The sequence below is a fragment of the Haliotis asinina genome, chromosome 5, assembly GCF_037392515.1.
Source record: "Haliotis asinina isolate JCU_RB_2024 chromosome 5, JCU_Hal_asi_v2, whole genome shotgun sequence".
Classification (NCBI taxonomy): domain Eukaryota; kingdom Metazoa; phylum Mollusca; class Gastropoda; order Lepetellida; family Haliotidae; genus Haliotis; species Haliotis asinina.
This window is the reverse complement of record NC_090284.1, coordinates 20,294,671-20,316,265: the sequence shown is the minus strand read 5'-3', so window position 1 is coordinate 20,316,265 and position 21,595 is coordinate 20,294,671. Positions and strand designations below refer to the sequence as shown.

The 21,595-nt window shown below is 39.4% G+C and overlaps 1 protein-coding gene across 2 annotated transcripts in view; it reads right to left on the bottom strand.

Annotated features, from left to right (window-relative positions):
- The window catches only part of LOC137284775 (uncharacterized), a 127,145-nt gene that overhangs the window by 49,183 nt on the left and 56,367 nt on the right, over nt 1-21,595 (bottom strand). For both annotated transcript variants that reach the window (XM_067816743.1, XM_067816744.1), the window contains exons 6-24: nt 18,834-19,058; nt 18,182-18,315; nt 17,434-17,632; nt 16,549-16,709; nt 13,782-13,980; nt 12,395-12,570; nt 11,509-11,668; nt 10,923-11,093; nt 10,518-10,688; nt 9,862-10,035; nt 8,408-8,584; nt 6,852-6,983; nt 5,880-6,041; nt 5,222-5,410; nt 4,266-4,466; nt 3,269-3,442; nt 2,491-2,610; nt 1,819-2,072; nt 655-928 (exon numbers count right to left, since the gene is read on the bottom strand). In XM_067816743.1, coding sequence (XP_067672844.1) covers nt 655-928; nt 1,819-2,072; nt 2,491-2,610; nt 3,269-3,442; nt 4,266-4,466; nt 5,222-5,410; nt 5,880-6,041; nt 6,852-6,983; nt 8,408-8,584; nt 9,862-10,035; nt 10,518-10,688; nt 10,923-11,093; nt 11,509-11,668; nt 12,395-12,570; nt 13,782-13,980; nt 16,549-16,709; nt 17,434-17,632; nt 18,182-18,315; nt 18,834-19,058 — 3,453 coding nt within the window. The remainder of the gene's footprint in view (nt 1-654; nt 929-1,818; nt 2,073-2,490; nt 2,611-3,268; nt 3,443-4,265; nt 4,467-5,221; nt 5,411-5,879; nt 6,042-6,851; nt 6,984-8,407; nt 8,585-9,861; nt 10,036-10,517; nt 10,689-10,922; nt 11,094-11,508; nt 11,669-12,394; nt 12,571-13,781; nt 13,981-16,548; nt 16,710-17,433; nt 17,633-18,181; nt 18,316-18,833; nt 19,059-21,595) is intronic.

Here is a 21,595-nt window from a genome sequence, read left to right as displayed (position 1 = left end):
TTTCTTGTTGAAGATTTTAATTATCTATTTGAATGGCTTGTGATCTAATAAAAACCTACACATATCGGCCATTTCATGATAGGTCCTGCTTGTCACATAATTACAACTGATGCAAATCAAGCTACAATACTTTAAGGCTGATGCAAATCAAGCTACAATACTTTAAGGCTGATGGAAATTACATGTTCTAGTTGTTAGCTATTTTGAAGTTTTTAACTTGTGGGCACGTAATATATATTTGTTTCAGAAGCTGGATGAATGGGGTCTGAAAACCTGATGAACTGTAAAACACCTTTGGTTTCATGATGTAGGTGATTCTGTGCACTCAGCTGTTGACAAAATTTCTTCTGTCTGTGTTTTTTATGAAGTAAATGTTTAAGTGTGCTTATAGTTTAACATCACACTGAACAATATTCCAGCTTTATGAGAGAAGGTTGTAAACAACCAGACAATCCAGTGATGGATATTGTCACCTATGTTTTACACTACATTTAGCAATATTCCAGCGACATCAGCGGGGGACACCAAAAATGGATTTCACTCATTGTATACACGTGGGGAATCAAACCCAGGATTTAGCATGATGAGGCAATTTTTTAACCACTCACCCACCTCACCACCTCAGAGACTGAGAAAATGACACAGCAATCTTACTTTTGAGGCACATGGGTGTGTTCTCTCCACAGGCTGAGTTGCCATTGTCCAGTATGAGCCCTGGAGGACACTGCCATTGGCTTGAATTGGAGGATATGCTGCCACTGATGGCGGACACGGCCGGGCACCCTTGTTCTGTTGAAGCTCTAATATCCAACATGGTTGGGTCTTCTAGTCCAACCAGTGTATTGACAACAGCATTGCCACATTGACAGGCAGTAGCAATTGCCTCTCCATCTCGCACCTGGAATCCTACACTTCCTTGGATGTTTACCTGGATAACATACAACATCTTGAAATTCTTCAAAGGCATTTAGAAGTTGGTGAGGTAATACAAGACGTTTCAAGGCTATTTCTTGCCCCTTCATCAGGTGGATGACCCACCTGACGAAGGGGAAAGAATTAGCCTTGAAACGTCGTGTTAAAAGAATTAAAAAAGTTAAAAAAGACATGGTATGGCATTACAATATTGCATAATAATACAAACCTTGCGATACAATACATCAATTTACAAATCCTGTCTTGCCAAAACATTTCATTACATTACATGTCAGTCCTAATGTAGTCGTGTCAATCTAAAAACATGTTAAAAACCATAAATGAGACAATGATGTAAACAACAAACTGTATTCATCCTGGTCAAACAGCATCTTGGGAAGATACTCACATGTCAACCTGTTGTATTCTGATAGGGAGTAATGATGACAAAATGTTTGACTTAACAGTACTTCAAAATTTATCAGCCATCTACAACTATTGTGATGCTCTATATATCCGCTTGTGATAAAACAGTGTCTCTTGTTCTCTAAATAGTTGAGCATTTAGTTAATGCCAGACCAATTTCATTTCTGGTTTTACAGATTTTTCTCCTCGTAAAACCTAAAGGCAGGAGTGAAATAAAAAAAAATCACTAGGCAGAGAAATATTCCTTTCATCACGTTGACTGCTCGTCATTGTTGTCAAATGTAACAGAATTTGCCACTATGAGTTAGCTCGTAGCTACAGTATTGGTATTTTAAACAAATTTCACATGTTGGCAAAATAGCCACAAGAGGTAATCACCACAGGAGACAATTGCTCCTTGTGGGTGTTCTTGTATTCACTGTAACATCTCTTGTTAACTCCACTGATATAGGTGTTAGCCATCAGTATTTTTGAACTCACCACACTGCCAGTGACAGATCCATTGGTGGTCTGGTAGATGTTGATGACTGGCTGCCCAAACTCAATACAGAGGAGTTGGAGACTGGCCTTGAAAGCCTGTAGGCTCCTCACACTCTCCCAGCCATAGTACTCCACGCAGTGCTTGGGAATGGAGTCATCCGCAAGGTAGTCCACGGACAGGGAGATGACATAGTCCGGTTTCTCCAGGGAGATGCGTAGATGAGGGTCTGCGATGCATTCTAGCGGCCATGGATCTGATAAGGAATATCATATAATAACCATTGTTCAGTAGCAAGAGTTTAAGTGTCAGTGGGCAATTTTGGGTTGCATACTTAAGGGAGTATCACTAGCACTATCACCACCGAGACCTCTACAACTACCAATACTACTACAACTACCAATACTACAACTACCAATACTACTACTGCTGTTGCTGCTGCTTATGCTGCTGCAACTTCTATAACTATGACAACAACAACAAAGACGACTACTACTACTACTTTTACTACTACTACCAGACAAGGGACGCAGAGAATTCCCAAATGAATAAACACATTCTGTCAGTTTTGCCAATTAACTACTGTTGAAAGAGGCACAAAGAACTTATGTTTCCCTGGTTTGCTATAAGACTTGTGTCTTGTGTATGTGACATCATGATAACATGGTCAATACCTGACAGTTGGTATCCAGGACGGTCACACTGGAAGTTGACCACAGACCCGACAGGAAACGTCTCCCAGGCACCGACAATAGAACCATAAGCCGGAGATGGCACTCGAGGACAAGATCGAACTGGAACACAGAGGAGAAAACACTAATAAATCTTTATTATGCAGAAATATCTGGACAAGGATTCACAAGTCCTTGAATATTCATGAAGGTATTATTTTGTATCACAAATTGGTAGTAAGTAAGACATGTAGGATATAGAGTGACTGAGTGAGTGAGTTTAACACCGCCTCAATATTCCAGACATATGGTGGTGGTCTGTAAACAATCAAGGCTGGACCAGACAACCCGGTGATCAACAGCATGAGCATCGATCTAAACATTTGGGCTATGACAACGTGTGAACCAAGTCAACAAGCCTGACCACCCAATCGCATTTGTCCATCATACACGCATGTTCTAACCCAGATCTTCATGGGTCAGGATCTTTGGCCATATTTATAACACGCTGGTCTTGTGAATTTAATTTGATTCTTGTATACCATACCATTCTGAGTTTTGTTTTTCAGATGTCTTGGTCAATGTACCACTAAATAAGGCATGACAAAGAGGATGTCAGAATTTATTTGAACTTTCTAAAAATATTTCTGAAGTCAACAGGTTGATAAATTTTTAAAAAGTGTTCAATCTAGTTCTCTAGATTATTTGCGACGATATCTAAATGTCTAGCTTCATTGCTATTTGAGAATCTTCCTCCATATTCATGTTTCCCTCTGCCTACCATTACAGCGGGTGGTGTTGCCACTCCAACTACCCGACGCCTGACATGTCCGCACTGCTGAGCCATCCAGGATGTAGCCACACAGACAGGTGAAGGTTGCGACAGACTTGTAGCCTGTGCCAGAGTAGTGAACTTCTCCATTCTCAGGTCGAGCCGGCACCCCACAGTCAACAGCTAAACAAAATAGAAGTTACTACATGAGGGTTGTTAAAATTAATCTCATGTTACCCCTAACCTTGAGATTAACATTGTGAACTAAGAGTATTAATGTACAGTTAATGTTCATCTTGTGCAGTGTTAAAGATGCTTGTTCTATTCAAATTTCATTTCAGTACAATATGCTGTGGTTTTAAACACACTAAGCCTTTCATAGTGTAACACATTTGCAGGAAAATTAATTATTAGTCATTATGACCTCAGACCTTTCATGTCATACTTATTCTACATAGAATGTGACCAGATAAAGTCACATGGTAAATCAGATTAAAAAAACGTTTTACATGTGTAACCTTCAAAAACAAAATAAAATTTTAAAATAAAGACTTCCCTCCCTAGCAGTTTCAAAAACAGCATGAGAACCAAACTCTGTCTTGTTTCAAAAACTGATCTAAGTTGTATGTGTCTTGAGTCATGTTTAAGTATGAGAGTATTAACTAAGACAGCACATGTTTATAATATTGAACTATCCTAAATGTGATGAAGCTGAGATTCAGTGGATATGGACGCAGCTAGGGGAAGCAACTCCTTACAAATTTCAACAATCTGTCACAGCATCTGTCACACACATATGTCCCATAAAAAGACTTTGAAATTATGCCTGATATTAATATATTGCAGAAAAGAACAATCATCTAGGTAAGTTTAAAGATATTTTATTCACAGTGTGAAAAGGTCTTTCAACTTATAAAACCCTTCTCCTAGCCATCATATATGCCCTATTGAAAAACGAGAGTTATCTTCTCTTTCAACAAGGCAACCTCTGTACAGAAAATCTCACCTTCACATGTTGGCTTGTCTCCAGTCCAGTCGTGTCTGGGTACACTAGTGTCTGGGTCAACATGAAGGTCACAGAATCGTTGGTCCGGCCCCACCAGGATAAAGCCATCATCACAGGTGTAGAGCACTGTGCTGCCCGGTTCAAGGCTGGAGTACAGTGCTTCACCATTGGGAGGGTGGTCAGGTTTGGGGCAAAGGGTTGCTAGAAACATACGAATAAATCTGATTGTTGAACATGGTTAACACATCACAAAAAAATATGTGAACTGAACCTTTCACATTTTACTGATTTTTTTTTAAATATTGAAACACTAAAAGATATCTGAGTAATAAAATACTTGAAACAGAGTATTTATGTTTAGATTTTAAAGTATGACTGGATATCAACCACTGGTTTTTTCTTTCCATTTGCTTGAGCTTTGAGATATTTTAATGCATTTCATTCATGGTACATTCCTTCTAATAAACAAATCATATATTTGGGGGTGTTAAAGACCCATCACTTCCTTGTAAGAAACTGTCACTACAATATTTTATGTGATTTCTTTGGACCCTGACCCTTTAATGGCATGTGCTGAAGAAATCCAGTTGGACCATGTGGTTTATATCCTTCCTAAGATATCTGCCAATGTTACTAATCTTCATGGTGAGGTCAAGAGAAAGAATGAGATAATTATTTTTAACTATTACCACAAAGGTGACCTTTGACAGTACTGTAGCTGACATGATCTTGATTCGGAAACTGTCGAAAGATTACCATGTTCTACAAAAACCTAAAGTCTGACCTTCACTTCATCTATCTTGATTAATAATCTTCAAAAATCAAAAAAATTCCAACAAAACCTTGAACTGGTGCTGTTTCACAGTGCCAATATTGAGCATATAGACATGTGTAAACATATAAAGACAGAATTGACCTTCACAACTCCCTGCTTCCGACCCTCTGCAAGTACACACCTGTACACCTTGTTACAATGGCTGTCCAGCCGCCAGACACCTGACAGGTGACATTGCCTGGTCCATCAGGTACATAGCCTGGCTGACAATCAATGTAGGCCACAGTTGGGTGGATATACTTTCCGCTGGGTAAGGGCGTTCCACTGATGAACACTTTCCCGTCCGTCACATTGAATCCAGAACATGTAGCTGAATAAGGGAAAACTGGATTAGTTTCTGAACATATGTCAGTAAACACAATATTACATTTTATACCAAACTCAAGGGGAATACCAATTTTAGTTTGTTATGATCATTCTTTGTTGTATATGCATTTTTTCTAAAAAAACAACAACTTTTTTAGACAAAACAACAAATGAAACAGTTTGTCATATTACATCATTGAATTTATCAAATGCAGGCTTGTTATAAATGTAGTTTTTTATATATAATATGTAAAAACACACTGGCACAAAAGCTTACTTGTTTTATTGACTGAACCTAAACTTCTTACATGAGACAATTTGCATTATTTTCCTTGTCTAGTGTCAAGATGAACCTTTAGTACTTTCTGAATCAATAAATTCAAAAACAGTTTACTAAACCCCAACCAGTATCAAAGCATCAAATAGTTCATATCTATAGCTAGTAGGACACAAGCAATGACATTAGTGAGTACCTATACAAGTCTTCCCTGGGACAAGGAGTTGACCGTCGATGTTGGCAGAGTTGGGTCCAGGGTAGAGGAAGTAACCATCGTTACAGGAACAGGTCATGTTGCCAGGACTGTTGTTACAGACCTGGTTACAGCCACCATTGTTGGAGTCACATTCATTGATGTCTGTCATAGAAACACATTGTCAGATTAACACAATACTGTATGGATGGACCAGTTTCCTAAACCTAGAAACAGTTACCTTAATGTTAATGAATATCACTCAGTGTTTGAGTGAATGGTTGAGTGGTTGAATGAGTGGTTGAGCGAGTGGTTGAGTGAGTGTCATAGCTATCGGTTCAAAGTGAGTGTGTGTGTGAATGGTTGAGTGAGTGGTTGAGTGGTTAAATGAGTAGTTGAGTGGTTGAGCGAATGGTTGAGTGCGTGTCATAGCTATCGGTTGAAAGTGAGTGTGTGTGTGAGTGGTTGAGTGAGTGGTTGAATGAGTGGTTGAGTGAGTGGTTGAGCGGTTGAGTGGTTGAGTGAGTTAGTGCCATGGCTATCGGTTGAAATCAATAATTGTCTTACACATTTACATTCTCAGGCCCAAACTGGTTTTGGTACTAACAAAATGACATATCATCAAGGTGAAACTGTAATTAGAATGCATGATCATTTACCCCTGGCAAAGGGACATAACTCTAGATCTGTCACATATTCCCACCTAAGTAAATGGGTTTTACTGTGTTAGCAGAATTTCAGTATGAAAATGTCATTTTCTGGAAGACAGAAGACCCTAATAACATTGTCCTAACTACAAATGATCTCAGACATCTGGTAAATCTAAGGGAAGCACGTCTGACTGTAATTTGTGGCTCTTCATATGCCTGGTCTTCCCATGCTCCTGCAGTGAATACTGATGGATGGTGACACAATGAAGTGTTATCCAAGATACTCAGATTGAAGGGACACCTTCAGAGAGGTACTGCAGCTCACCTTCACAGCGTGTCTGATCTCCATCAGGATGCTGGTACCCAGATTCACACTGGCATTTGAATCCACCATCCTGATTCACACAACGGTGAAAGTCACACGTGTTCAGGTCCTCTTCGGTACACTCGTTGATGTCTGCAGTTAACATCAGGGGTATAAATCCAATATCAGTATATTATTGTCTTAGATCCACACACATCCCAAACCCATATCCAGTCAGTTATGTGTCATAATTTGGTCTGATTTATCATCAAAGCAAATTAGTAATCACAAACAGCATGACTGTCTGTGAGTTTTTATTTAAAATGAACAGTATCTGGTCTTGCCTTTTATTATATCAGTCCACAAAATGTGTAAACTGTCCAAACACAAGTAAAAATAGTGGTTATATACTTATTATATGTTGGTTGGTTACTGCCAAGACCTTCCAGTATATATACACAAGGAGCAAAGTGCATTAATATTCCAAGAATCATTCCTATATATTGTTTATTTGTTGTTTAATGCCACACTCAGACAATCCAGTGGTCAAAAGCATGAGCATCGATCTATGCAATCAAAGTGGGATAGGATATGTCAACCAAGTTAAGGAGTCTAACCAATCGATCTCGGCAGTCACCCTTTACAGCAAGCCTGAATAGTTTATAACCAGTTCTAACCTGGATCTTCATGGGTGTCCTGTGTATCATAATATTCAACTAAAACTGAAATCCAGGATAGAAATGGATTTTTTTCTAAGGATGCCACTGGACACCAGACAGATAATTTATGTGTACCTTTGTGAAAATAAGCATACTGTTTGATGATCCACATAAACTTTCAACATTCCAACACTTATGTCATTTTAAGTTTTTGTTTAATAAACCAGTAAATACCATGTAAATCTGTAAACTTGAGAGCTGGATTTCACTATCAAGACTGCAAGAGTTCCATTTCATTTGTCCTGGACACATAAACTAACCCGTAAACTATGTTATCACCAAAAACAGATTTCCTGTTACGCCCTCTGGTATTTAAATGGCCACACCCATGTTAAGCCGTGAAATTGAGAGTGCTAACTGATAAACAGTTTCATGGTATGCAAATACACGCTTCGAATCATTTCCTTTGGTCAAAGTTATTGCATTTTCCATAAAATCAATTAAAATGCGTAATTTTAATAACTTTAGTCTTGCCGCCTCGGTACATTGGTAACATTAATATTTCAGCTGTGCCATTTCAATATTCACTGTGCTATGTCATCCAAATTAAATGCAGCTATGTTTACATGTATGTGTTCACAATGTCTCAGTATAAATCTAAACATATTTTCCACAGATTTTCCACAGATTAATACCATGAAGCTTCACCATAATAATAACGAGAATATTTATAAAGTGCCTCATCCAAGCTAGACATCAAAGTGCACAAACTGATCATTACTACCCTGGATAACCCAAGCTGTTAGTGCCATTTTAAGTCCAAAACATGCAATCATTAAAATTAAACGACATGAATTCTCATTTTGTGAATATATGTAATAACTTCAGTTACAATTTCTGAATGTTTCACGCCCTCACCTAGACAGGCTGGTACATTCTTGTCATATGACCCATCCTCCTGACACAGGAGGATACTATCTTTGTCCGGTCGGTATCCATGGGTACAGTCGATGCTGACTGACTCCCCAACTTTGACTGGGCCAGTCACATTGGGTCGGCCATTGGTCACTCCCTGAATTGCTGGACACTGGTCAGCTGTGGAGCAATTGTGGAGGGTCATATAAGAAAAAACATTTTTTTTCAAATTTTCAAATATTGGATATTTTGACAAAAAGACATTCATAAATGACAAACATAAGGATGAAAAAAATACAATATTTTTGTGGATGAATAAACCCAACAAAATGCATCAGCCACAATCTGACCATAAGAAACAAAATCTTTTAGAAATTGGCAAGTACATTATAGAAGAAGAAGAAGAGGAAGGAGAAGAAGAAGAGAAAGAAGAAGAAGAAGAAGAAGAAGAAGAAGAAGAAGTAGAAGAAGAGGAAGAAGGAGAAGAGGAAGAAGAGGAAAAGGAAGGAGAAGAAGAAAAGGAAGAGGAAGAGGAAGAAGAAAAAGGAGAAGAAGAAAGAGAGGAGGAAGAAGAAGAAAAAGAGGAGGAAGAAGAGAAAGAAGAGGAAGAAGAGGAGGAAGAAGAAGAGGAAGAAGAAGAAGAAGAAGAGGAAGAAGGAGAAGAAGAAGAAGAAGAAGAGGAGGAGGAGAAGAAGAAGAAGAGGAGGAGGAAGAAGGAGAAGAAGAAGAAGAAGAAGAAGAGGAAGAAGGAGAAGAAGAAGAGGAAGAAGGAGAAGAAGAAGAAGAAGAAGAGGAGGAGGAGAAGAAGAAGAAGAGGAGGAGGAAGAAGGAGAAGAAGAAGAAGAAGAAGAAGAGGAAGAAGGAGAAGAAGAAGAGGAAGAAGGAGAAGAAGAAGAAGAGGAGGAAGAAGAAGAAGAAGAAGAAGAGGAGGAGGAGGAGAAGAAGAAGAAGAGGAGGAGGAAGAAGGAGAAGAAGATGAAGAAGAAGAGGAAGAAGAAGAAGAAGAGGAAGAAGGAGAAGAAGAAGAAGAAGAAGAGGAAGAAGAGAAGAAGAAGAAGAGGAGGAAGAAGAAGAAGAAGAAGAAGAAGAAGAGGAGGTGTGGAGGAGGAGGAGGTTTATTCAGTATTTGAGTACAAACATCTAGAAACAATGCTGTGCAGATGGTCAGAAAAAGGTAATATAATTAGTTCATTCATTTCATACAGGCAAGTTACACTTGAGAAATATTGCAATAGACTTCAATAGATTTGTTGTTGTTAATAGTTGTGTAAATTTTAATCTTGTTGGTAATGTATGGTAGTAATGAGGTAAATACGGTTTTCTTTGTTCAGAATAGAATGGACAATCTTTATGATAACAACTTCCTGCTTGACAACGCTACAAGAATCTGCATCAAACATCACAGTCTACATCAAAGAAAATCTGACAAGCATTCATCTTCCATGCTTTGTACTTACGCTGACATGTAGGTGCCACAGAAGACCATGTGCCATCTGCTGTGCAGTGAGCCTGTGCAGATCCAACCAGGTGGTAGCCATTGTTGCAGTAGTAGGTGATGACAGCTCCGTAGTGGTTTTCCTCAGCTTCAACACGGCCATTCACAGGTGCATGCACCTTTGGGCAGGTAACCACTAAAGGAGACGACAATATGATTATATAAACAGAAAATAATCCAGTAGCAGTCAAAACAGGTTCCACTGAAATTTAAAGACAAAATAATGTTGAAAAGCCAGTTTGTCTTCTGAAGAACTCAGTTTCACTTCTTTTAACATTTTCAGTAAAGATATTTGTTTATGGTATAGAACGACAAAATGCAAATTGCCTTTGCCCAAATGGAAAAGTCTTGCAACACAAGGACCATTCTGCTTTGTCTTATTGCTCAGCAGAATATATCCTAGGTAAGTCTACATTTACACCTGTTTCCTGATTCAAATCAATATCTTGAGTGATCATTTGGATGAGGGTGCAATTATGAATGTAGATCTATGCCCACTCACACTCACAACAGACATGAAAACTCACTGTTAATTTCAAGCTAATTCCCATGGGACACATAATAATAGAATAGAAATGTTATGTACTAGAAATGAGCTTTGACAGCTTTGAAACTCACATTCACAGGCAGGAAGTGGGGACCAGCCCTGCTCACTGCATGTGACCTGGTTCTGACCAATCAGATCATACCCCTCCAGACACTGGTAGAATGCCATCCCTCCATATGTAGTCTTGTCAAGGGAGACAAGGACTGCATTGGCCGGCACACCAGGGGAACCACAATCGATCTCTGAAACATTCAAAAGTTTCCATAACATCTAGTGTCCCAGAAAACCAATGGTTAAATCAATATTTTAAATTTGTCAGACTTGATAGATATGTTTGGATTCAGGTCTATTTTCTGCAGGGTGTGCTCCTTACACCTTAGTCACACTGTGACTTGACTGCCAGTACAGTTAACATAGAGGTTTTATGATCATAAGGGGGCTGCAGCGCAGATCCGCATATGAACTCCCTTACTTACCTATACATACAGGTACTTTTTCTGGCCGCCAAAGGCCTTCCATATCACAGATAACAGTAGCAGCCCCCTCACGAAGGAAGCCCTCATCACAGTAGTAGCTGACAACAGTGCTGTAGGCCGTCTCGGTTGTGTTGATGTTCAGTGGACTGGACACATCCAGAGGAGGGCAGTCTGAACAAATATGAACATATTGTAAAAAATATGAGTAAAGACATGCAAGAACAATTAAGAATGAATAAGTTAATTTTCTGTGCATTGGTTCCGGTTGGAGGTATCAGTAAAGCTATCTCAACCTTAAGTTCACCATGGTATTATGCAGAATTGCCTTTCTGTATGATGCAGAACTTTCTATCTGAATGATGCAGAACATCCTTTCCGTGTGATGCAAAAACTGCCTCTCTGTATGATGCAAATTGCCTTCCAGTGGGATGCAGAACTGCTTTTCTGTATATGCAGAATTACCTCTCTGTGTTTTGCAGAATTGCCTTTCTCTATAATGCTGAACTGCTTTTCTGTGTGATGCAGAATTGCTGTTCTGTATGATTGAATTTTCCGTGTAATGCAGAAAGTATCTTATAATACTTACCATATGAAATGGCTGCAGTCCATCCAGTTCGTGTGATTCGTTCATCTGTGGTAAATCGCACAAAAAATTCTCCCACATCAGTCCGTGATGGCCCCGGTGATATTCTCCCTGAGTGTATACTTGTATGTGACCCCGTCACTTCCTGACTAGTGTTGTACACCTGAAGACAATAGGTGTTTATGAATTTGCCCTTGTCCAAATGTTGTACCCGGGTACCCCGACCCCTATTACCCTACCCTACCCTACCCTACCCTACCCTACCCTACCCTACCCTACCCTACCCTACCCTACCCAGATATCCATCATGTTAATTCCTGAATTTGTAAGAAATAGGAATATATTCTTCAGTTCAGAGGCTAAAATTTCAGGTTTTTCAATATCTTAACCATGCATTATATTCAAAAGAAGTGACTGTAATTATGTCTATATGTTCGAAGACCTGTTGATCATGAAAAAATAGGATATTACATTGTTATATCTATTAGTCACATGATCATAGCAGGTCATTACAAATATGAAAGCATTCTGCCCTGAACTGTTTCAACATGTAGAACATCTATGACAGGCTTATAAAGCTGCATTTCATGAAGAGCAGTCTCAGTGTGTAGACCAAGAACCCTGGCAAGATTCTAGCCTAGGGCATCTCATTTTGCTTTGAAGAGTTACAATCCTTAGCTACATCAGGATCCGATGATAATGGATTTGAATCTCAGAGTCGACCTGATTATCTTTGCTCAGTGGCACCAAAGTGTAAAATATCTTTAGGATCAGTTTGGGCTTTCATCAAATATTAAATTGATGGCCCATGTTATGAATGAAACACTGTTTACTCACTCACTCACTCACTCACTCACTCGATTTGAGCTGACATGGTCACAATACTTACAAATACTTGATCAATACTGGTCTCAGTATCAAAGTTGGCTTGAAATATGAGTGACAGTTCTCTCCGCTGGGGATCAAAGAGACGCCAAGAACAGCTGATGTCGTTTGGGTAGTTACTGACGCCAAATCCTGGAGATTCAATCTTTGCATGTCCAGATCGGATTGTTACATCACAACCTGAAATAATTGCCATGGATACATATATACATGAAAAGTCAGCATTACTGGTGACTGAAATATCAAATGGATATTCAGTGTGTATATTTATCAACAGTACCGGTGACTGAAATATCAAACGGATATTGAGTGAGTATATTTATCAGTAATACTGGTGACTGAAATATCAAATGGATATTCAGCGTGTATATTTATCAGTAATACTGGTGACTGAAATATCAAATGGATATTCAATGTGTATATTTATCAGCAATACTGGTGACTATGCTCCCTCAAGTGAGTTGCATTTAACTTAAACTTATAACAGAGAGACATGTGTTGGCTACAATAAGCAAGATGCTGCACTTGATCTGACTCATTTGTGGTTAAAGTACCACATTGTCGTCATTTTTAGAAGGTATCTAAGTGAAAACGCAAACTTCGATTTTGAACAAACATAGATTTTGAGCAAATGCTTCATTGCCTATGCTCTTAATATAAACAGCTATAGAACTGTTATAAAACTTGTCTGTCCAATGGTGCAACATTATTTAATAAATGAGAAAAAAACAAGAAAAATTCCTATGAACTTAATCAGATGTGTTCATACGAATTAGAATGATCGTCATCCATTGGACACAGGAAAATATGTTAAGTAAAAATTTGTTAAAGCTGATTTCAGAGCCAGTTTTCAGAAAGAACTTTTCTAATATTTGAAACTTTAACAAGTCACTGAAGATATAAACCCAATCACTACAACTATTTCATTAATACTTGCACTATAAGCATAGGTATGATCTTGTTACCAATGTATATACACATGTACTGAAAGCACCAACCAGTGACTGATCTGACCATGAAGGGATAATCTTAGTGCCATTTGTTTATTGTTTAATGCTGCACTCAGCAACATTCCAGCTATACTGAATTTGGTCAAGACAATCCAGTAATCGACACCATGAGCAATGAGCCCATCAGCAACGAATGGGATACAATGACATATGTGAAGTCAGTGAGCTGGAATCAACTCTTGCAACAAACATGGGTTGGTGTAGACAAACTCTATGCCAGATCTTCAGGGGTATTTCCAACAGTCATGTTTCAGTTAGAGAGTTATACAGTGGAGAAAGTCTCACAGATTGTATTGGTAGTTTCATTGTTCATTGATTCATTCACAATATATAATTTTCCACTCACTCACTCATCACTTCCATTCCCTCACTAACACATACCGCTGCTGTAGGTGGCATTGAAGCCACGGAGGACGTAGGCAAAGTCGGTCTTCATCCTCACAAACAGACTTTGGCTACTGGACATGATGATCTTTGGCAAGGAATCACCAGTGAATCTTTCAAACAGCCCATCATCTTCATTGGACCCATCTCGGACCTCCACCCAGTCGTACGGACTCTCCAACTCAAAGTCTTCAAACTGATGACGAAACCATACATGTCACAAGTGATCATTCAAACATCTAAGAATTGTTTGACATCACTGCATCTTAATAAATGAGACTATGTCATGTTTATTCAATTTGTTACCAACCAAAGCGTCGGATTAAGCCGACTGTCAGATAAACGGAGGTCGGCTTAACATGACTTGACTGTATATCATCATCTGTTTGAAGTAAAGATGATATGCTCATTTGATGGCTTACAACTATCTATGAAGAGTTGCATGCCTTGGCTATGCCAGGATCTGCTGGTTTAGGTGTTAAGTTACTGAATCAGGATGCTTTACAATCTTTTTCAACCTCAGTGAGTTTTAGGTTCTTTCATCCAAATGCATATTCGTTCATGGAATAAAGCAGACAAACAATATTTGTATCCTTCCACTTGCCCTTGGAGAGGGTGTTCCTAAGTTGGATAACTTGCGCCCAAATCCATTTCATTTTTGAATAAAAAATGTGTTAAACAAACCTGTTATATCTGATCAGATGCATATAATTATGTAATTGCTAAATGATCATATAGTTAAAATGGATAGTATTATCATTTAAACACCTGCACGTTGTCAGAAATGAGCAGGCTACTATAACTTGATAACGCCCGCAAAATGCTTGATGACGGGCCATTATCAAGCCCATTTTTAGGCAAAGTCATAAGTAGGTGAGCTGTTGAAGTTCAATCACCTACGGCTCGTTTGAACTTGGGTTCATTATTGACCATATATCTGGCTCACACTCGTCACATATACCTGTGCCATTATGCACTTTCTTGCCTGCGCCAACCATAACAATTGTACTATAAATTACAATATACAGCAATAAAAATATCGACTTGAAGTCAAATGCTGTTGAGCACTGAAAACAATGGCGGCTGGTAGCATGGGCAAAGGTCAAGGACAAATGTCATCACTCTCAATAGTGACATGTCCATATTTGTAAAAAGTATGTCAGTGACTTCCGTCATTGTTATTAGCAGTGCCGTAAATGCTTCTAAACCAATGTCGTTGTTTTTATGCTTATTTTATTGAGAATTTTATTCAGTTTAGCTATAATAATGGTAATGCTATTTTTCAGGGCATTATCATTCGCAGGAGCCCTCGGTCCTTTCAACTGCGCGCCTTCGTCGGGCAGTTAATGAAAGACCTTGGGCTTCTGCAAATGATAATGCCCTGAAAAATAGCATTACCCTTATATTATAGCTTAAATGGATAGAATTATCATCAAAACGACCGCACATTATCAGATATGAGCAGGTCACTGTAACTTGATAACGCCCGCAAAATGCTTGACGACGGGCCATTATCAAGCCCGTTGTTAGATGACGTCATAAGTAGCTCAGCTGTTGAAGTTCAATCACCTACGGCTCGTTTGAACTTGGGTTCATTATTGACCATATATCTGGCTCACATTCGTCACACGTGCCTGTGCCATTATGCACTTTCTTGCCATAAATGTACCATGGTACAATTGTACCATAAATGACAACATACAGCAATGAAAATATTGACTTGAAGTCTAACGTTGTTGATCACTGAAAACAATGGCGGCTGGTAGTATGAGCAAAGGTCAAGGTCAAGTGACGTCATCTGTGTTGTTCTATGACGTGTCTATATTTGTAAAAAGTGTGTCAGTGACCTCCGTTGTTTTGTTGGCAGTAAATGCTTCTAAATCGATGCTGCTGTTTTTATTCTTAATTTATTAAAAATTCTATAATTGATTTTAGCTACAGTAACGGTAATGCTATTTTTCAGGGCATTATCATTTGCAGAAGCCTGAGGTCTTTCATTAACTGCTCGATGAAGGAGGGCACTTGAAAAGACCTTGGGCTTCTGCAAATGATAATGCCCTGAAAAATAGTGTTACCCATTTATTATTATGCCTAAGAATAAACGTCACACAATGGGTTCATAACATAATGACCTATCACAACTTTACATCTTATCATAAACTTTCGAATAAAATAGTTCTAGGAATGTTCTGTGGATTGGCCCCATGGTGCTATAAAGTATAAAAAACAAAGTCACTGTTGCATTTATCATGTTTATCACTGGCCATATTTTTACGGAAATATTACACTATTGTAATACTGCTTGACGTATGATGTCAAAATGGTTCAAAGTTGCAAATGCTAAGGTCGCAATTTTACTAGACCTTGTTTTACACGGAAAACTGCAAGTCCTCAAACTGTAGGAAATTTCACCTCCGTTTCTGTCAGTTTATGTTGGCGAGTAATAAACAGAATACTAAACTCGCTTCTGTGAAGTACCATTTTTATTAAACTCATTAAAGATTTAGTATAAAAATCCCTTTCATTTGTTTGACGCCAAATCTTTAACTTTAATTTCAATAAAAATGGTACTACATGGAAGGTTTATTTATTTTTTGTTTACGTGAAGTTTCCTGAACCCTAATCTTCCAGTTTTATCATTTTGTCTGTGGATCACACCGAGGCACTGTTATCAGAAGTGTCAAATCTGGGATAAGTGGAATTTTTGATAGGTCAAACTGTATTTGAAGGTGAGGCTGTGCTGTATGTTGGACTGTAGGTATACCTGTAGTGTGACAATATCTCCTGAGGTTTCTGCTGTGATTGTCCAGTCACATACAATACTCTCAGGGTAATTCTTCGGGTATTGTGGTGACGTGAACCAATTTTCCAGGCGTCTGGCAGTCAGCTCCCCTCCACAGGAATCCTGGGGCCCGCTGAATGTTACTGGCAATGAAATAGGAAAATACAAGCATTTTTTGTTACATTCTGTTACAACTACAGTGGAAACTGTCAAAACCGGCATCTGTCCAATCCGGCATGTTGTCAACACTGGCGTAAAATCTCAGTCACGTCTTTGGCTTGTACACTTATCATGAGCTCTACAATCCGGCACATTGATAAAAAAACAGATTATTTCTTCAGTCCCCATGAGTACCAGTGTAAACTGCTTCCACTGTATATGGTGCTGGTTGGTAAATAATCAATAATTATTCTAGACATAAGTGGAGGGGGGTGCAGCAGTGCACACACCCCTTTTGTCTTGATAGTTTATTGACATTCATGCGAAAATGGGCGAAAATGAACAGTGCACCCATCAACCCCAATCCCTTTCTCAAGAAGTTGTATCTGCTAACTGCTGGACCAGACCAGTGATCAATAGCATGAGCATCTACCAGCACAACTGGGAATTGATGATGTGTCAACCAAGTCAATGGGTCTGACCATCCGATCCCTTTAGTCACTGCTTACAAGAAGCATGGGTTATCCATTTATACCAATACACACCAGTAATATATGTACGCATCCTCCAATGATGAGAAATTTAGTTTAAACCTGTCTTTGATCAGAAGTTCACTTTTATGATGGGGTGTATGATGAGTAGATGATAGGACGTTCTCATCTAAAATCTACCGACAAGCAAAATGAGCGATTAATTGACAGTTTTTACCTGCATTCCAAGTTGCATTAAAGCCATATTTTTCTTTGGAATGATCTGATTTGAATTTGACAAGAAGAAAGTTTCCTGAGGCCAGAGGCACAGCTGGTCTCTTGTTCCCTGTGTATTTCCCCAGCAGGCGTGACGTGTCATCAGCCCCGTCATACACTGTTGCGCTGTCATATTTGGACTCAACATCAAAGTTGACAAACTGGAATAGTCAAAACAGTTACATTCAACTGTTGAACTTATTGAACACATGCAAACTTGTGTAATTTGTTCAGAAATAAAACCGTTACCAACTCACATTTGCAGACTTACATATTAGGTAACACACTGTCCTCTGCAGCATTAAACTCACTCACTGATGAATAGTGGTAACAAGGTTCACAGGCTTATATAACACTCATTCACTCACTCATGTACTCACTCGCTTGCTCACTCGCTCACTCACATGACACGTCCTTGAGCACAGGTCAGACTGAGACAGACTTGAGTGCTGTGTTCAAGGACTGCAACCTCTGTAATATTTCCATTTCTGTAATGACTAATTTAAAGAAAGAAAACCTGTTATGCATACTCCTATGTATGCATGAACAGAAGCAGAGACAGAGGCAGATGCATGCGCACAGACAAAGACACACACATACGCACACGCACACGCACACGCACACGCACACGCACACGCACACGCACACGCACACGCACACGCACACGCACACGCACACGCACACGCACACGCGCTGAACAAATCACTGACCTCCAGCTGGACCTTGGTACCCACTGCTGTGCTGATCCTCCACACACAGTCTGTGTGTTTGGGGTATTTCTTTGGGAAGTTGATGGTATGGAATGTTCCACTTGCTCCAGACAGCTCTCCTCCACACTGCCGACCTACACACACATAAATGCATTATCACACAATAGGCCACATATTTAACAGGACATATTTTATACTGCAGATGTGATGCTTTAGAAAAATAAACTACTGCTTGTTGAATTATGGTTTGATATTCAGGAGTGAGTGAGTGCCTACGGTTTTGCAACACTTATAGCAATATTCCAGCAGTATCACAGAGTGTACTCATTGTACCCATGTGGAGAATCGAACCCAAGTCTTCAGCCTTGCAAATGAAGACTTTAACCATTAGGCTTCCTCAATGCCCCTGATGTACAGGATATAGAAAGGCTAACAGCATAGTGGTGCAGAATGTGAAGTAGCTTTGTTTGTTTGTTTGTCTGTTTGTTTGGCACTGCACCAAGCAATATTCCAGCTAAATAATCGGGGTCTGTAAATAATCAAGTCTGGACCTGATAATCCAGTGATCAACAGAATGAGCATCAATCTGTTCAATCATCTAACCCAGATTTTCACAGGTCTGAAAAGATGTAATAATAAGCTGAACATGTACCATTGTTACAATCCCACTCATCGGACCCGTCCTTGCAGTCCTGCTGTCCATCACACTTGCAATATTTACAGTAGCACTTCTTGCCGTCAGCACATCGGTAGCTGTGCTTGTTACATGCTTTCACTTCACATACAAACGGCTTCTTCTTTTCACAACCTCGCAGACTCCAGCGGAACTCTCCATACTTGGAGGACAGGAGGTCGACATCTGTGCACTTGCTGGATCCTGAAACATCCGTAACACCAGTGTGTCAGTAAAGACTTGTGTCTCAGTAATAAATAACTTGTCAATACTAGATTGTGTGTAAGTACCAGGTATCCTCAGAAGGTAGTGTATCACGAGTGAGTGAGTGAGTGGTTGAGTGAGTGGTTGAGTAGTTGAGTGAGTGGTTGAGTGGTTGAGTGTTTGAGTGAGTGGTTGAGTGAGTGCATGAGTGAGTGGTTGAGTGAGTATTTGGGTGAGTGGTTGAGTGAGTGGTTGAGTGAGTGGTTGGGTGAGTGGTTGAGTGAATGGTTGAGTGAGTGGTTGGGTGAGTGGTTGAGTGAGTGGTTGAGTGAGTGTTTGAGTGAGTGGTTGAGTGGTTGAGTGAGTGGTTGAGTGAGTGGTTGAGTGGTTGAGTGAGTGTTTGGGTGAGTAGTTAAGTGAGTGTTCGGGTGAGTGGTTGGGTGAGTGAGTGGTTGAGTGGTTGAGTGAGTGAGTGGTTGGGTGAGTGGTTAAGTGAGTGGTTGAGTGGTTGAGTGAGTGTTTGGGTGAGTAGTTAAGTGATTGTTCGGGTGAGTGGTTGAGTGAGTGATTGAGTGAGTGGTTGGTTGAGTGGTTGAGTGAGTGGTTGAGTGAGTGGTTGAGTGAGTTGTTGGGTAAGTGGTTGGGTGAGTGGTTGGGTGAGTGAGTGAGTGGTTGAGTGAGTGGTTGAGTGAGTGGTTGAGTGGTTGAGTGAGTGTTTGGGTGAGTACTTAAGTGAGTGTTCGGGTGAGTGGTTGGGTGAGTGAGTGGTTGAGTGGTTGAGTGAGTGAGTGGTTGAGTGAGTGAGTGGTTGGGTGAGTGGTTGAGTGGTTGAGTGGTTGAGTGAGTGGTTGAGTGGTTGAGTGGTTGAGTGGTTGAGTGAGTGGTTGAGTGGTAGAGTGGTGGAGTGAGTGAGTGTCATAGCCATCGGTTGAAAATCCATACTTGCCTTACACATTTACATTCTCAGACCCAAGATAATGATTTTGGTGCTGATAAACCTAGACACATAAAGATGAAACTGGGATTCTAAGATGCTTTGGCGAAAGATCAAAGGCGCCAACAATACTTTATCAGATGATAATGTGCACTTTTTGCATTACGTCACAATGTGTTGACGTCGATACGCCATTCCAGTCTGCCCCCTCGTAATCGAACTTTTTTGCATTGCGTCACAATGTAACTGACGTCACGATGGATGTCAGTTACCATCACCTCGTACAGCTTCCCACAGTAAACTGCTTTGTCGCATCCCGTTTCTTGGTTTGCAGCTGCATCACACAGCTAACATCACTAGTGGAAACATTACGTTTATGTTTTCGGACGGATAAAATATCTCATAGTTCGACTCAAAATCTTACAGACACACGGTAATGTTGGCAATGTTTACATTCCCATAAGGCAATTGTGGAATGTCGCTTGACTTGTCAGCTTCCTCTGAATGTACTGATCTAAACTTTCGTTGGTAGTAGAAATGAGGCAGTCATATTGCCTTGTATGGTTTAACAGAATCACGGATGTAATTAAAATGATCTAGAGAAGATATTTAACCCGAACATAAACCATCATCAAACTGTTTATCATTTGTTTTTCTAGTAACCTTTGTCTTAACGTAGGGGGCTGACACGTCAAAAGAACAGCGCGTCAGTTAGCCCTGTGCGAGGATTCTTAATTTAGGTCACAGGCACCGTCGTTTGTTTTCTGCCATAGATTAATCGAAATTAGGTTTAGAAGGTATTGAATACGGCGTCTTAGAAAAGAAATACAGTTCGCTCAGTGCTTTATTACACTATAAATGGTGGTAGAACGAACTGTATTTCTTAATTAGAACTCATGATCATTTACCTCTGGCAAAGGGACATAACTCTGTCAACTGTTTTCAACTTTTAGTAATACCAGTTACTAAATACTGTCTCTTTTTAAGTTGCCAATAAGATGACATGAAATAGAGATTACGGTATGTCAGTTCATAGATCATTGCATCAACATAGTGACATGGACTGCTTGGAGAATTTCGAACTGGCACCATTTTTACTGACCTAGTCCACTGCGATACATTGCACATTGTTTTATCCCCTAAAGTACAAAAAGTACCTTCTCTGAGGACAAAATATTCAGCTTTTACTCTTTTTATGTAAAAATTAATGTAAACTTTTTGTGATATAATTTTACATTTTCTGCTCAAAATGTTAAGAGTATGACCATACAAAATTACATTAAAGGACACATGCAACCAAAAAATCAAACATAATTAAACACAGTTATCACTTATTCATGATATATAAAACACATTGCTGATTAAGACAAAAGCAATTATAAGCATATAATCGCAAATCAAAAGTGCAATATTTTGCACTTGGGTTTACCTCCCTCGAAATGAAGAGGCCATGGTACCGAACCCAGTCAGAGCCAGTGGGTGTGCTCTCATGTGAGATGAAACCACTGCTTCACTTACTGATACTCTTAGCCAGCTCATGTTTACATTCATATTTATATTTTATATTATATTATATTTATATTTATGGTTCAAATTCCATGTG